General features: G+C 39.9%; 2 protein-coding genes across 2 annotated transcripts in view; one reads left to right on the forward strand and one right to left on the reverse strand.

Moving 5' to 3' along the window:
* Positions 1 to 16,690, reverse strand: part of TMEM117 (transmembrane protein 117) — a 217,208-nt gene that overhangs the window by 177,516 nt on the left and 23,002 nt on the right. Inside the window, exon 3 of the mRNA XM_054187323.1 lies at positions 6,535 to 6,667. Coding sequence (XP_054043298.1) covers positions 6,535 to 6,667 — 133 coding nt within the window. The remainder of the gene's footprint in view (positions 1 to 6,534; positions 6,668 to 16,690) is intronic.
* On the forward strand, positions 10,552 to 16,519 carry LOC128903313 (P2Y purinoceptor 1-like). The gene is made up of 2 exons (XM_054187333.1): positions 10,552 to 10,621; positions 15,498 to 16,519. The coding sequence occupies exons 1-2, from the start codon at positions 10,552 to 10,554 to the stop codon at positions 16,517 to 16,519; spliced, it is 1,092 nt and encodes a 363-aa protein (XP_054043308.1).

The following is a 16,690-nucleotide window of genomic DNA, read 5'->3' on the forward strand; positions in this document are numbered from 1 at the left end:
AGAAAAACTTCAATACATCTAGATACTGACTTAGACTATCTTCGTATGTTAAGCATACAAAATCATAGAAACAACAAAAATATGGGACAGTCCCTGGACATTTCAAGACCCAGAATTCCTTTAAAAAAAGACAGGATAAATTAAGGGCTGTAAATTTCGTCATGGCACAGAAAAATCCAGAGAAAAAGTTTGATAGAAAGGATCCCTGTATACTTCCATCGGATTTAGCTTTTCTACTGTTAAAATGCGCCCTTTGCTGCCACCGCGTGGACCTTGCCACATAGCACTAGGAATGACCACCACTAATTCCTTTTCCATCTCTCTGCAATCCTCTTCTTCCCATTCGATTAAATGAAAAAAAAGGTTTCCTACTTGCATTTATGTTTCAAATACAGCCTTAAATAAATAAGCTCTGTTCCTTATCTGGTAGGTGTTACACAGCTCAAAATCACTGCTGAAGTTCAGGTATCTAAATGACACTAGTTAACAAATAAACACACAAGTCCCTCACTCTTTAAAGAAGCATTTGGTGGTACTTTGATAAAAGACATACAACACCTGCACTTCACCCTGCTTGTTCAGATACCACAAAGTTAATCGTTGTTCCAAGAGTTCACTGGGTCAGGAGCTAGATGGGACTTTAAGCAGTGGCCAGAGTTACTCTATAGATGTCAGGACAGTACCTAAGTACATATATGTATGTATATATGTAATGTTTATGATTAAAATAGATGATGCTCTGATATAAAATGGCTCCAGGCTGCTGGGCAGGTGACATGGGCATTACAAATTAAATACGTGCCCTTGATTTGAGAAGTGTTGAGAAGTGTCACAAATCCAGGCCCTGGACACAAGATAGGCACTTTTTTAGCTGTGAAACCTTCCATCCACACCTGCACAGCACATTTGTACTAAGCACATTTACATGAACCTTTAATGTGCAGATAAAAGTCTCTCTTCCTCTGAAACCATGCTGGAAATGCACACCAGGATGCCTCTGGTAATGGGGACATACAGTACTGAAACACGGAGCAGATCACAACGATGCCAATCAGGCCTCCAGGAGTGGCTGTAGTCATGTGCGGGAAGAGGACACTGGACACATCTACAGGTTTGGCCACTCTACCACACAAGAGATAATACAAGTCTGAGGAGGGAACTACCCTCTTTCCACTGCTTTTGGCTTTTTGACTGAGAGAGATCTGCATGTGCTTTGAAAGCCAAGATCATTCTACAGTTATCATTTTAAAAACCTTAACAGCTCTCACCAGCACATTACAATCCTTAATTTTTAATGAAATCCAGATCTAGTTTTTTCAACTCAAGCTCCAAAATAGCAATCAGAAATGGCCAAATATAGGAGACAAAGTGCAGGACAAGTATCTCACGGTCCACTGGACTGCCTTGAGACAAGCCTTCTAGGCATCCTCTACGAAACAGCAGAAAATACGAGTGTGCTCACTGGCACTATGCAAAAGCTGCTAGACAGTTGGCTTATCTACCCAGGATTTGAATATCCTTACCACACATTGCCACATCTTGAAAAACGAAGGCCATGAGTCCAAAGACAAGGGGCAGAAATCAGATCCCTGGCAAGGTAGCACACAGTATCCTTTACAAGCAACTAAGGGAGGTCTTCAGGTGAGAGAGCACCATGGAGCTTGGCACCTAATTGGATCTGCATGCTGTGAATTGGGAATCACTGGGAAAACCCTTAGAATTCAATAGCTCAATACTGCTCCAGTTTCCCCCAAGCAGAGGACCACTCTGATGAGGTTTGTATTTATTTTTTTTTTAATCACACAATAACATAAAACATTATCATAAAATTATGTTATTCTCACATTGTCCTTGTTACCATTCATTACGTGAACTCCTGTTTTTAAAATGCTTTAAGAAAATCTTCAAGCTAGGTGGCAATGCTGACCCTAGCTTTCTAGAATTTCCCTCTGCAAAACAATTTGCTTGTTTCATCCTTTGAGGGCTTTACTTGGCATGCTGGGCTCTGAGCTTCTTTTGCACATACTAGTTTTGGATTTGCTGTAAATGCTCAACAGCACTCCTGCTTATTAAATTTTACTGCTTCTAATAGAAACCTTGGCCTTGGCTAATGTTATTGGCCTTGCCCAATACCTGACTGCATGTTATTAATAGTGTCCCACACAAGGTATTATAAGCACTTAAATGACCCAATTCACGTTTCCAAAGGCCATTAAGGTACTTGAAGAATGATCTCCTCCTCAGGAGTGTATGAACAAGACGACATTGTTCAGGACTGGGTGGGGGACCCCAAGCACAGCCAGCGGCACATAAGGTTCCCAGAGGGGCTGTGCAGTAACCTCCCTGGACAAACACACAGACAGACAGTCACCTGGCCACACTGCAGGGGCCTGGACCCCAGGCTGCATTCATAGCCCTAACTGTGTGACTGCGTGCAGCCACTGTTCATCATCGTGTCTCCTGATCACACCCCTCAGCCTCACCCGGTGGCCACTGGCAATGCTCTGGTTCAGCTTCCAAGCAAACTGGTTTCCCCTCTTCAGAGCACTGGTCAAAGAAAATGTTATGATGGAATGACAGGAGTTGATAAGACACTTCTGCAGAAGGGAAACCCACAAAGCAGAAGCTGAGTACAACAAGAGAGCAGCCACTATCTTCTTATTCTCTATAACCATAGAAAAAAGCTTCTATTCACTATATGCAGGCTTGCATTGATGGAAATAGCACTGAGTATGAATTAAGACCTCCAAACAGGCTCCCGCAGCTGTTGTAAGACAGATAAAAGAAGGAGAGATTTTTTTCAGCCATGTGAGGGCAAAGAATAGCGCAGAGTAGGCAAAGTGACAGTGACAGATGTGACATAGAGGGCCACTTTAGGCGGCAGCGAGCCTCTTCACGAGGCTGCCTGGGCTCGCTGTGCAGAGGACCATTGTGTACAGGTGTGATGGACCGCAATGTGACAGGCATGGTACATCTGCTCGCGTGCACAAAACCATCACGAGACCCATAGCGTGACCAGCAGATCCCCAGGCCAAAGTATGTCACATTGTGTTGTATCAGAGTCCCTCTCATAATATACTGTATCGCCGGCTCATGCAGACACACACCTGTTGAGAAGATGTAATTGGAAGTGTCCTTCTTGCTACATCAAATACTTGAAATTCTGGATTACAGCGGAAATTCAATGGCCTAATTCCCACCACACAGTTCAGCCCCTGGCATCCCACAAGATAAATATTTTTTTCTGATCCTCTACAATTGGTTTTGCTGTGCCCCAAGTATTAAAACTATTCCCAAATAAATCTTCTCTCCTCATTTGAGCATAAAGCACTACTTAAGGCTACTTCGACTTTTGCAGGAACAGCTTTTTCTGCCCTATTCTTACAGCGGCCTCGACCAGGCCTGCTCTCCAGAGGGCTGCTGCTGTCTTCTGACTCGCCCTGGAATCTAAACCTAAACCTGAAAAACGGCCAAATCTTTCCTACCTTTGGATCATCTTCACACATATCCTCTCTATTCCACGTCTTTCTTGTGGAGAAGGACCAGACAGACCCAACATCTCGTTCCCGAAGCCTGTGCCTCAACCCTGCTGGGCCTTCAGACAGTTAGACAAATTTGGCCTGACGTGGGCCCTCTGCCCAGCTCCGCTTGTGCTTACTCTTTTCAGGGATGGGGAGCAGTAAGAAGTAATAGCTGCAGACCATTCTCCGACAGCTTTTCAGACATATTTCCTCACCAGATGTTCAGCCCTGACTACAAGAGCAATGATCTAATGTACAGTGGGTCATGGCGTAAACTGTGAAGTCCCTACAAGAAAATGCCACTGAAAAAAGAAGAGGGACTTAAAATTTAAAAAGATACATTCCAATCTGTCACAAAATGTTCAGTTCAAATAGCCACACAATTTTCAGTTCACAGTCACACTTTTACCCAGCAAACACGTCTATAATATATATTCCAATACCAGCAATTTGTTCCACTTTTGGTCTTCCCAGCAAACTACAGTCCCTACCGTTACCCTTTTTCAAGGGATACGTTCACTCTTTTTAGGTTTGCCACACTAAGACAGATGTGAAGTGTCTTTAGAAATACTTTTTAAAAAAAGCCCAAATCTTGGCAAATGTAAAATACACCATCTTAGAGATGGTAACATGACAGAACTTTACAGCACTCCTGGCACGGGTTTCTCAAGTCCTCAACAGGATATTGCTTCTGCTGTGGCCATCCATGCTGGCGTGCACGTGCAACACACATGATTCTCCTATGAAGAGATTTTCATTGATAATACCAAACACATGACATGAAGAAATGTGCCAGAATCACTCTCCTGCCAGCACACAGGGCAAGCTGAATCAGAGAGAGGACAAGGAGCAAACACAAAAAAAAGAATATTTTTCCCTCAATCTTGTAGACAGTAATTGTAAGGCTTTCGTAGCCCTTGTCTTCTGGATGCTTGTGTTTCATAGGAATGCATAGGCATGAAGGTCAGCTTGTCTCTACAAAGACTGTAACCTTCATGCAGGCAGACTCTGACCTTTCTCCTGGAAGCCAATCTCTCTGATGTCAGCCATTTCAGTAAGGCACTGTGGCGAAAGGCATAGACAGATGTGTTCTTTTGCACAGAAGTACAAACGATGAAGCAGATAGCTTTCATGAGGATTACATTTACTCAGGAGAAAATAATCAACTCCTTGAAACACTTTATTATGGCAACATGAAGTGGTTGGCTTTGATGATGTTTGTTGTAGAAACCCCACTTTTCAAAAGTACTATTCTACCTCTACCTTTCAGAAGTACATTATTCTACCTCAACTTTGAGAGGACTGATCAAAGGGTTCTGTCTGACTGATGCTTTTACATTGTGCAGTCTGAGACTGAAACTGTTTTTTCAGTATCCACTTGCTGCCTTTTTGCTGGAATGGACACCCGAAACAGCTGTAACAAGCCTTCAGTCCACTTTGAAAAAGGCAGTGTGATTCCTTGAGCACGGCATGGTCAGCTTCCAAAAATGACCACAACAAATCTAGGGCTGGGGGATAAGCTCCAGGAAAAGAGAGGCTTCACCCCACAGAAAGCAAGAGGGCAGACTGACTGACACCAGCTATTTTCATACTAGGTTGTGCCTGTTTCCATGAACATGGATGCTGATTGCCACGCAATCTCTTCAGAGCAGCTAATGGAAGCTTGTAACAGATACAGGGAGCAGGAATGTTGACAAGGACAAATTAAGTCTGATTTCCAGACATGAGTCAACCTTTCAAAACCATTAATGCTTTGTCTATATAAACTGTAACAGCTAGTTATAGCTTATGGAGCATTAGAAATGCCAAATATAAATCTTAACATAATAGCAATAATAGTATGACTATGTAAATAGGGAAGCCAGAAACCTGCAACCCTCCCACCCTCCTCATTTCAGGGATGATTATTCTGCCTCCTATTGGGCACCTGTTCACATTTACCACATCATTACTGTGATTGTTTCCTAAAACATTCCATGATTCTGCTGCTTTACCTGCCTTGCTTGAATCAATGCATTTAGTCTTCATGTCACAATCTCACGACTAGCCCAGCTGATCTGCAATTATGTTCATTCAGTGACACCCAGTCTGCCTCCTACTCATCTTTTGTTTTACGACACATTGGTAGTAAGACTTTATACACTGCATATTTTTGTTGACTCACTTAAGATCTGTAACACACCACATCAGGGCCCATTAAATAACTCTTCCTCAGACTCAGTTGTTATGGCTCTGATATTCTGCTAAGAACAAGCCATTCAATTATTCACACTGTTCTTCAACTCATATATACATCTGGTTACTTACTCCTTGCTAGAAACTCTTCAGATGCTATTTTGCCTTTCATAAACAACATGACTGTGCATTTTTGTCCAATGAACTAATTTTGTATATATTAGATGACTAATAATGTAGGTTTTCTCTTGAAAATCAACGCATGAAAGTGGTATTAATTTTGAGATAATAGGAGAAAGCATAAAATTAATATAAAAAGCTCCATTCAAAATAAATCCAGACATAATAAAAAGACAGCTGTTCATCCTTCAGCCGTAACTTTGCACTGTCAGAGCACCTTATGGGAAAAAAAAAAATAGGTTTTTAAGAATATGTTTGAAAAACTGGATCAGCAAATACTATTGTGCATAATCAAAATAGTACCATACTACACATTTAATGTTTGTGTTTTGAGTGTGAGCTGCCTCAAGTTTGGATGTTTCATTTTCTTTTAACTTTAACTTTGAGTTTCCTGAGTATGCACAATAGTAATGAAACAGTGGCTATCATTAGTCTAGGACCCCACTCTTTATAACTGATACTTTAATCCTCTTGGCTAATTAACCAGATAAATTACTATTCTACCTAAGTTCAGAAAGCAGAGGAATAAAAAACGATAGTGAATACTACTATGTTTACACTTTGGTTAGCTGTTGTTTGCTGTAAAGCAGCATAATACAAAAAAAATTCCAGAATATGTTCTAGAGCAAAAGAAACAAAAAAGAACTCTGTAACCTACCTCATATTTCCTGCCATAATGAGGAACAGATTATAAATGTGAGAAAAAATGAAGAGGAAGAGGATGGTACTGAAGAACATCGTCATCCAAGACCCGTGGTCCTCTCGAAACATTTTCAGACGGAGCAACTGACCTGTGGTATGAATATCATGAGGAAGGATATTTTAGTCAGTCAATAAATACATATTTACATAATAAAAAAACCAAAACCAATTTTTTCTTATATCCAATTATTCCACTGTGTACGGGGAGGGCAGATCTAGTATCATGCAGCCAAACTACTCTTCTGTAGTTCAGCATGAACAGATATTAATCCTACAAAATACAAGGTTGCTTCCAATAAACTGATGAAAAACTGGTTTGGGCTCTTACAATCACAATCCCTGGGGTGTAGGTCTGATGGAGTCCACATCATGTCTGTGACACCTGATCAAAATGCGGCTGTGGTTTTACATACACTACATGTGATTCTATACGGTGTTTAAGCAGCTTTCAATGTTTCCCTCTTTCAGCCATTAATATCTCTACCCACTCTGCTCTCCTGCTGGCACAGCAAGCTGAGCAGCCATGCACAAGTGAACAAGAGTGGGGAACTGACCCATCTAGAAAAAAAAGAAAATTTACCTTTTTTTGTTTTTTCTTTCATGTGAATAAGTTCCATCAACCTGCTGACCTTGAAGCTCAATGAACAGTAGTGCTGCACATCTGTGCAAAAATGGGAAGGAGAGACAGACTGGAAAGGCAGCTGCCCAAACAATGACACTTCCTAGAAATTGTTACTTCCTAACACTCCTAAACAAATGCCACAGCAGGGAAGATCTCACTGAATTAGTCTAGACCTCACGTCAAGAGCCACTTTTTAGTGATATTTGAGCAATGTTTTGAGAAACAAGTCTATTTATAAATTCTGAAGTGTCGTAAGTACCTCAGGCTGTGTGAGATCCATTATTTGCTGCCATTTATTTCACAGAATCAGAGAATGGTAGGGGTTGGAAGGGACCTCTGGAGATCATCTAGTCCAACCCCCTGCCAGAGCAGGGTCACCTAGAGCAGGTTGCACAGGAACGCGTCCAGGCGGGTTTTGAATGTCTCCAGAGTTGGAGACTCCACCACCTCTCTGGGCAGCCTGTTCCAGTGCTCTGCCACCCTCAAAGTAAAGAAGTTCCTCCTCATGTTTAGGTGGAACTTCCTGTGTTGAAGTCTGTGCCCATTACCCCTTGTCCTGCCACTGGGCAGTTTCAAATTCTACTAGAGACCTCCAGTGACATTATGGACAAATCGTTTACACTCTACACTCAAGTCCTTGACCCACAAAGGGGAAGACTATTATTATTCCCTTTCTTACAATGTAGATTTTTGCTACATTATACCACAACAAGTCCACAAACTAATTAAGCCTGTAAGTGATAACATAAAAAAAATCATATCACAAGAGAACAGACCTTACAGCCATACCTATGATGTAATTATTATTCAGTTCCTAGTCAGGTATGTACACCAAATTTTGTCACTGCATCACAGAGAACTAAACATTCCCTAGAGTATTTGAGCTATGATTGTTTCTCATGGTAATGCTCTTGCCATTTTACAAATGTAATATTAGAAGTTTGTCAGAGCAAGATTGATTTTACTGTCCTATCCTCAAAAGTCTTACTTACTCAAAAGTCTCCCCATCCTGCTTTTTGTAGCTTATACTTTGTTTTAATGGTTCCTCCTTTTTCAAAGGCTATTCACTTGCAGTGATTAATAATCTAAACAGGAGTGGGTGAATGATGGGGTAAAGGTGTAGAAATACTTTTCCAGTGCTTGACTCCCAGCAAGAACAACACCTAACATCCCAGATGGGATTTCAAAAGGGCTTTGTACCAACAGACAATATTTAACGTGTTTAGTGTAACAGAGTTGCTACAGTGGTCATTTTTACCACTAAGGTAACATCAGAAAGACTGATCAACTACCTAGCAGTTTATTAAACTAAAATTTGTCAAATGCTGAGTTATAACGTCTCTCTGCAGTACATCAAAATAACCTCCTATAGTCTTAATATTCCTTTACCATTCCTACATAAAGAAAAATCTCAGTTCCTTATGCACATTTTTTCTGTATCCTGTTTTCAAATGTTACACACTGAATAAGAAATCCAAAGGAAAAAAAAAAGAATGCAACAATAACTCACTAATAACGGTATTTTTTAAGAGATGCTGAGAAAGATTGCAGACCATTACAATTCATTTCAAATGCTAAAAAAGGTTACTGATTCATACATCATTTTCCTTTTCACGTCTATGAAAGGTTTTCTTGTGTGAAGTATTTTAAATATGTCCACTGACGTACATTACTTGCTCCCCTAACTTCATTAGGAAATCAAATTATGGGCCTGTGCAGAATCTTGTACTGTACAAAGAACAGTGGTATGTCTTGTCACTTGAAAAGAAGCTCTGCTTACTCTCACCATGGGTGTTAGGTGAAACTTTTGTCATGTCTTCTTTAGGAACATATTTTTCCTGTACTAGCTTTCCTTCTCTATCTTCTCCTCTTAACTTTTTCTCTTTGTCCTGATGCATTATCATAAACACAGGAGTTCCTCACCTGTTTCCTGTAACCATTTACCCTTTTCACCTGGCCATACAATTTAATTCTATCCAATTTCCAGTCTACTTCCAAATGTCTACTCTCACCCCTCTTTTCCTCTTCTGAATCTCTCCATCTTGTCCAACCCTCTCCTTTCCTAAAACAAACATATCTACTCTTTTTTTGCATTGTAATAGCCTCCACACTTGCTTCTGCAAGAATCCCCTATCACCTTTTTGTCTTTCATCTCTAAACGATTTAGGCACACTGTTTATTCACTGGCTGGAGTATTATAACTAACAGAGTGTCATTGTTTTATCACAGGTTACCATAGATCGTCTATCTTTTTTCCAGATAGATAGAATTTTTCTTTTCTAAAACCAGGTGGACTTTTTAAAGTGTTCTTTGATTGTTTGGAGTATTGAAAACCTCACCAGCGGAAGAGATGGGAATTCACTTTTGCAAGGCACAGAGTGCCATGGCAGAAGCCAAGAGGGATAAGGAAGACAACTGATAATTCACGCAGTAAGGTGAAGGACATAATCTAATGAGAAGATAGTGCAGTCAGGTGCTAGAAGATGTCAAAATAGGGAAAACAGAAGGAAGATGAGGAGCTGGACAGGAAGTGGCAAAAGAGGCAATATAGCAGACTGAGAGGTGGAATGGTCTGGGATGGAGGCAATCTCTGGGAGCTATTGTTGAACTGCAAAGTCCAGTTTCAGCATGAATTAGGGCTGGACACAGGGAAGCTATAAAGTGCAGGAAATTAGGAAAAAGTGAGGTGCTAATTTACGGAATGAAGTAGAAAAATCCCAGGACTGGTGCATGCTGCTGAAGACTGGAGATGCCCGTTTGGGACAGGAAGACTGGAGGACGTGGAGCAGACCTGGGCTTCGGGCTGAAGTGGTAGGTAGGATTTGAGCTCTGGAGTAAGCAGGTTTGGAGGACAGGAGTTCTGCGACAGAGCAGAGATTTTTGGAACAAGGTGGGAACCATGGGGCAGGAGAAGTGATAAGTAGGTAAGTGGTGTGAACCAAGCTGCACGATGGGGCAAGAGCAACATAGGTCCACGGACCAGTCTAGTAGTAGGGCAGCAATAACAAGGATTCTGGCAGTGAAGAAGCGGAAAGACAGGGAAAGTGCAAACACACATACACATGCCCCAAGCCCCTGTACGCTTCTCTTTCACTGCTGGAAACAATGACAGCCCCAGGCCTAGCTAGACTGGGGATGTGCAATAAGTCTGTCCTTCCCTAAAAAGCAAGCAGAGGCTGCTATGGCAATAGCAATTTATCCTTACTTACTGAGAGGAGGGGCTTAATGATAAAAGATATCTCCCTTGCAGTTTGATCTCCCTTGCTGCCATTGCATATGGAATACTACCGACACCTTGGATTAAAAACAGTACTCACAAAATAGAGTTGTGATTTTAGAAGGTCCAGATTAATGGAGAGGAAAAGCATAGCTGGGCATCTGGACTTCTGTAAAATAGATAATTCCAACCTTTCTAAAACAGGTAAGAGAAAGATTTATTATGTATTTATTGCACCTGTATTCTCCAAAGCAATATAATTTTCCCTATTTAGCTATTACACACCGATTAGTACATACACATTCGTATAAATTTTGTATTTTTGAAGTACTTTTTCACAAATTTTGTCTTTGATAGGAAAATTCTTACACCTTAACTATCCTTCTACTGTAGCTTATGTTTGCCATATAGGACTTCATTAACTCTCAAGTAAATACATGAACATTATTTTCTGATGAAAGAAATAGTAGCTTAATCGCAACACCGACTGAGTCATTAAGAAGAAAGGAATTGGGTATTAGCACAATCTACTTACCTAATTGCATACAAGTACTGCTGTATATTACTTATTATTTGCATTGTATTAGTATGTATAATATGCTAAATGCAGTTGAACTAAAATAAGTGAAATGCTCCACTTAATACTCACATTGCATTATATATCCTTTCACGTCAATTCAGTTGAATGTAAAAAGGGAATGCATGAGATGATTACCTAACAGGTAAGATGACAGAGCAATAATTGCAATTAAAGCCTGATATTTTTATAACAAAACCTAGGACTCCCTGTATAATGCCTTATTAATTTGATAAAATGGGATAAAAGGGTATGTTTTCAGAGCACATGTAACAGAAATATATTGGTGTGTGAATAGTCAGAAATTTGGAAAACCTATCTGATAACTGGAATAGATTTGTATTAGATTAAAATGCAGTTGCAAACAGGCAAACAAAATTCTCAGAGTAATTCCAACAAATAGAACAGTCCATGCAAAATAGAAAGCAAGAAGGAGCAAGGGGCAAAGAGAGTAGATAAGGAATAAAATTACATAAAATACACTGTTAACTCAGCTTAATCTTTTTTTTTTTTTTACTTCAGGCCAAATTAATCACTTACGAGGACTTGTTAAAAATGTCAAAAAAAACCCCACAGGTATGACAGGGAGGAACATGGTTCCTAGGATATATTTGCACATACAAAATTAGATATTTTTTGAATTAATAAATGTGCCAAACCTAATGGAACTTTGCAAATACAATCTAAATGCAATATGAATGACTACCAACAATAAACTGTGAACTACCATTAGCTATATACACAAACCAGTGACACGTTCTTAGCTCCAAAAGAAGTTTCCTCAAAAAGTAATTTTTTACTGAAACAAGGTCTTCTATCTACTCCAAGACTTTGGAGGCCAAATCACGGGTACAAGGGGAACACAGGGTAGCAGAGACTTCAGGATTTAGGGCCCTGCAACAAACCAGGCAGTAAATCAGCTCATCAGCTGAAACCCACTTGACTTTCTATAATAGTGTGCAGACACTGCTGGGGACAATGACAGAGGAGCTTGTAGATACTCATTGTCAGAGAGTCACATATCTACGCCATATTTCTTTCAGGCCCAGGAGAAGAGACAACCCAGTAGGTAGATACAAAAACTGAGTCAATCAAGGTGGTCACTTTGTAAAAAACTAGAACTTTTCTAGCATCTTTAGATCCAAAGCCCGTAAGATGGCTAGATTCATTAGACTGCTTCTTACAAGAGAAACATAAAATTCTTACCCATGAATTTAGCATGCTTTCTTGTCTTAATTATGAGTGATGGAGCCCATAAACTTCAACCCTTTCCTGGGCATATCTGTAATATTCTAATATCAAGCCCTTCATCAAATCAGAGGTATTCCTTTAATTCTGGATGCCCCATTATGTGATTGCTCTTTCTGCCCATTTAATGTTCATGGCCATCTCCATCAGTGGCTGAAATTGTTCAGATGAAAAATTAATCTCAATAAATTGAAAGTGATTTTTTATCCTTGAAAACCCAATCCTACTTTCATCAAAGTCTCGCAAGTCTGTTCTTAGTCAGTACTAACAACATATGCAACTCCTCAGCTCTCACAGTAAAATGTCATGGCGCTGTTCCTCATTCTGCCACCGCTAAGATGTGCGTACGTGTGTTGGCTGGCTTTGTTTAAGAATACATGGACTTAGCAGCGAACACAACAACGTTCAGAAAAATAAACTTTTCTTAAACTACAGATGCAAAATTTTGGACTTGAACTGTGAAGATGACGTAGTCCCATCCTGTAGCTGGAGTTATTCTGTTGGTGCTAGGATGGTAGACAGAAAACTTGCCATTGTCTGATACAAAAAACTATTTCACTTCTGAAGATCATTATAGCACATATGCACATCAGGACATCGGGGTAGCTCCAGTGGCCTCAGGATATAGCAAGGCATGCTGACTGTCTTCCCACATGCAGTGAAACTGGGTCCTGATTGTACCAGGCTTCAAATTCTACTGATGGAAGACCACGAGTTCTTGTTATAGCACCAAGCTGGGGTTGGAACCCCTTGTGTTCTCTTGCTTATTATGTTACCTCAGGAAAGGTTCTTTTCATCTCTACACCTCTTCCCCTGTGTCCACCTGTAAGTCACTCACATCAATTGCAAAACACACTGTTTCAAGAATCTAGTATGGGCTACAGCCTCAAAGCTCCACTATAATACAAAGAATGAATAGGGGACAGTAAGAATATTTTAGAAAATTCAAATACAAATCCCAAGGTAGACACATGGGAAATCCCTATACAAACACAGACATATTTTATAATGACTCTCTGAGCTCCAAATGGACGTTACCCAGCTGTGCAGTTCCAGCCCCTCCAGCTACATAACTAACTTCATATAGCTCAACCCTGACTGCTAAACTGAAGGTGATGAAGAAGATAGGGGATTTATTAGTTCAGGTCTGTAATTGCCTTAACGCAGTTACAAGGCTACACATCCAGGCTTTATCCAGCCAACTTACAGCAAAGTGGAGCAGGTGGCGCATCTGCCTGCCACCCTCCATTTAGACCTACCTGTAGTCCTTTTCCAGGAGCTTGATGAGATCAGGAATCTGGCATTACAAGTCCCTCATGCAGCAATGGCCATGCTATTTGTAGCCACCTCAGGGCTTACTTATACTGCCAACACAATTTGGAATCAAGTGCCTAGTGCCTTCATTCATAATCATTGAAAAGGAAGGCAGAAAAGTAGGAAACACAATTTAATTCAAAGCACACGTGACCTCTAGCCAACAGGATTTTAGGAAAAGGTAACTTTCCTATACATATTCAAACCCCTTTTAATTGAACACATTATAAGGAAATGTTACTTAACTGTATTGTACCTATTAGGGCGGCTAGATTTTAAAGAATTTACAGGAATCTCTTATAAAATTCAGCTGAATAAAAAAAACCAGACAAATTTTTTTGTAATTTTTTATATTCACAAAGGCTATGGAGAAGAATAGGGAAAGAGTAGAGCTACCCTAGGTTAAAGTACAGTGCTTCAATGCTTAACAAAATACATTTAGAGAGCAAACATTCCCCACCTGTGAAATACACTATGAGTGGAACAGATGGCTTTCTATCCATATTCACTTTCTGGAAAGTCATTTGACTGCTTTTGTTGCTGAGCTTCTAGAGAAAACAACTTTCCTTCCTAATTTCGTCGAGTACAGTCTGAACTAGCTTTTTATTCAGTTCATTGGTGAACTGAACATATAGTTTACTGCCTTGTTGAACTATAAATTTGCAAAGCACAATAATGCAGTCTCTATTTAGCAGGTCTTCACTGTAGCTCATGTTTGTTCTATTTTGACCTATGTCTGTGAACATACTTTTGGAAAAGTCATATTGTATTAAGGTTGATGTGAAAGCAAAACATTATGTTTGAAAAAAAACACTACTATCAACTTTATGGTTGAAGCTGTTTGAAGATTTTCACGGAATCAGTAACATTTTGAAAAAAGTCCTTTCTTCCATTCAAAGTGTGGTTTCTACTGACTAAAATTTTATCTTGTCATCCTATCAAGCACTGTAGTGGACTCTGACCTATAAATGGCTATTTGGATGACCCTCATACAAAGCTGCTACTTGGACAGACCTTAGAATTTGGCATCTGCTGTGTCATTTGGACAGAGGGTCTAGAAACATAACAAACTGCAGTTGGTGACAGCTCAATCTTGCAGAATATTCCAGCCTTTATTCTGTTTTTATTAGGAGTACAAAATCATCAAGATTAAACGTTAAGACTTTACAAGCATAAAAACCTTGCTTTGAAAAATACACTACAGAACTATAATCCAGATACTCCATAATGGGCGTTGACACCTACTGGGCCATAAAGAGTGAGATAAAATGAATTCTCTCTAACCCTACCATAAGCACAATGCTTTTGGCCTAGGACATTCATTTACAGAACAAAGTCAAAGAACAAAAAAAAAGCAGTTTTTCCAGCGCTTTAGATGGAACGGTTGCTGTGGCATTCACCACAAGCAGCATTTCACTCTGATTTGTTTTGACGCTGTCTTCTGGATCTCACTCACAGCCCACTGCACAGCTGCCACGTTACACATGTCTCTAGGCCCAGTATGGGTACTTAAGGCAATTAAAATAAGGGTGGAAGAATGTGGGCAATTACTGTCCTCCTGTCCTCTCCTCTGCTTCTTCCAAAGACAGACACAGATACATTAGTGGGCAAATGGACACTGCTATTACTAAGGATGCATGCTTTTTTTCTCTCATCTATCATACACTACACTAAATATTAGAGAGGAAAGAATATAAAGGTTTGGATAAAAGTTCACGAAGATATGCCTGTGCTGGCATTGTAGAGTATTTAGTGCCAAGTGTTACCTACTTGGAATTTACATTTTTTTCAGATAGAGGAGAGCCTGTATATCATACCATATTCTGCATTCTTTTGCCAGTTCAAACATACTGGATTTAACTTAAAAGTTTTGAATTTTAAATTCAATACATCCAATTCAATTTTTATTTCAAATGCTGTTGATCTCTCTTTTCCCTTCAGGCATACTCCATGGAAAGACGATGAATGGTACATGCGTTATTTTAATTTGCAACAGAAATCCTAAGCTGGAGTGGTACTGTTATTTGCTGATTCTGGTTTGCCTTTTCAGTTTATTAGCAGGATTTCTGGGCAATATACTTGCACTACGACATTATGCATACTGCATGAAGACGTGGACTACCAATACAATATTTCTCTTTAATTTGGCACTGTGTGACTTTACTTGGACTCTCATGGCACCTTTTTCAGTATATTATAGTCTCCAGAAGATTACTCTCTATTTCAGTCAAGGATTTTATCAGATCATAAGACTATTTTTTAGTATTAATATCTATGGAAGTGTCTATTTCCTGACACTCATCAGTTTTGACAGATACGTAGGTGCTGTCCATCCTATCACTTCATTAACGTGGTGGGACAAAGGAAAGGCTGTGTTTTGTACCATCGCGGTATGGATCTTCATAGTGATTGCATCGATGCCGGAGATCTACTATACAGTTGCAGTTGGAAGAAAACAAGGGATCATAGGCTCCTTGGATGTCACTGAAGGACATTTACAATTTGCAGTGCCATTCACACTCTCCAAGATTGTATTGAGATTCCTAATTCCAGTCACAGTCACCTTTACATGCTACATGTTGACTCTCAAAGCATTACTACAACTGAGTAAACGTCAGCAAAGAAGGAACAGACTTGTTAGACCTCTGTTACTGATTTCAGCTGCTATGATTGTATTTGCTGTTTCTTTCATACCTTATCATGTTATGATGACAGTGATACTAATTTACAGAATGAACTGTCAACCGCCCTGCGGGAACATAAGCACATTAAGTGCCATTTATGAAGTCACAGAGATCATCTGCAGCATCAACAGTTGCCTCGACCCGATCATTTTTACAGTAGCAAATAAGACATTCTACCAAAGAATTAAAAATATAAGGTGTCATCCCAAATGCCAGTGCTGCTGTTGTCTGACAGGAAGGGTAAGGGACATCAGTCTGTCCCCAAGAACAATGACTTAAACACCAGTCTACAAAGACACGCATCTCCCACTGCCCATTTGGCTTTGGCTCATGAGACCAGTTTAAAATTTGGTCTCCTGTACTGTGTAACAATTTCTTGAATAAGCAAGAATACACAGCAATGCAGAGTAAAACTTAATGTGAAAAGAAACACTAGCAACTCCTAGCCTT

Source organism: Rissa tridactyla, chromosome 1 (assembly GCF_028500815.1).
Source record: "Rissa tridactyla isolate bRisTri1 chromosome 1, bRisTri1.patW.cur.20221130, whole genome shotgun sequence".
Classification (NCBI taxonomy): Eukaryota; Metazoa; Chordata; class Aves; order Charadriiformes; family Laridae; genus Rissa; species Rissa tridactyla.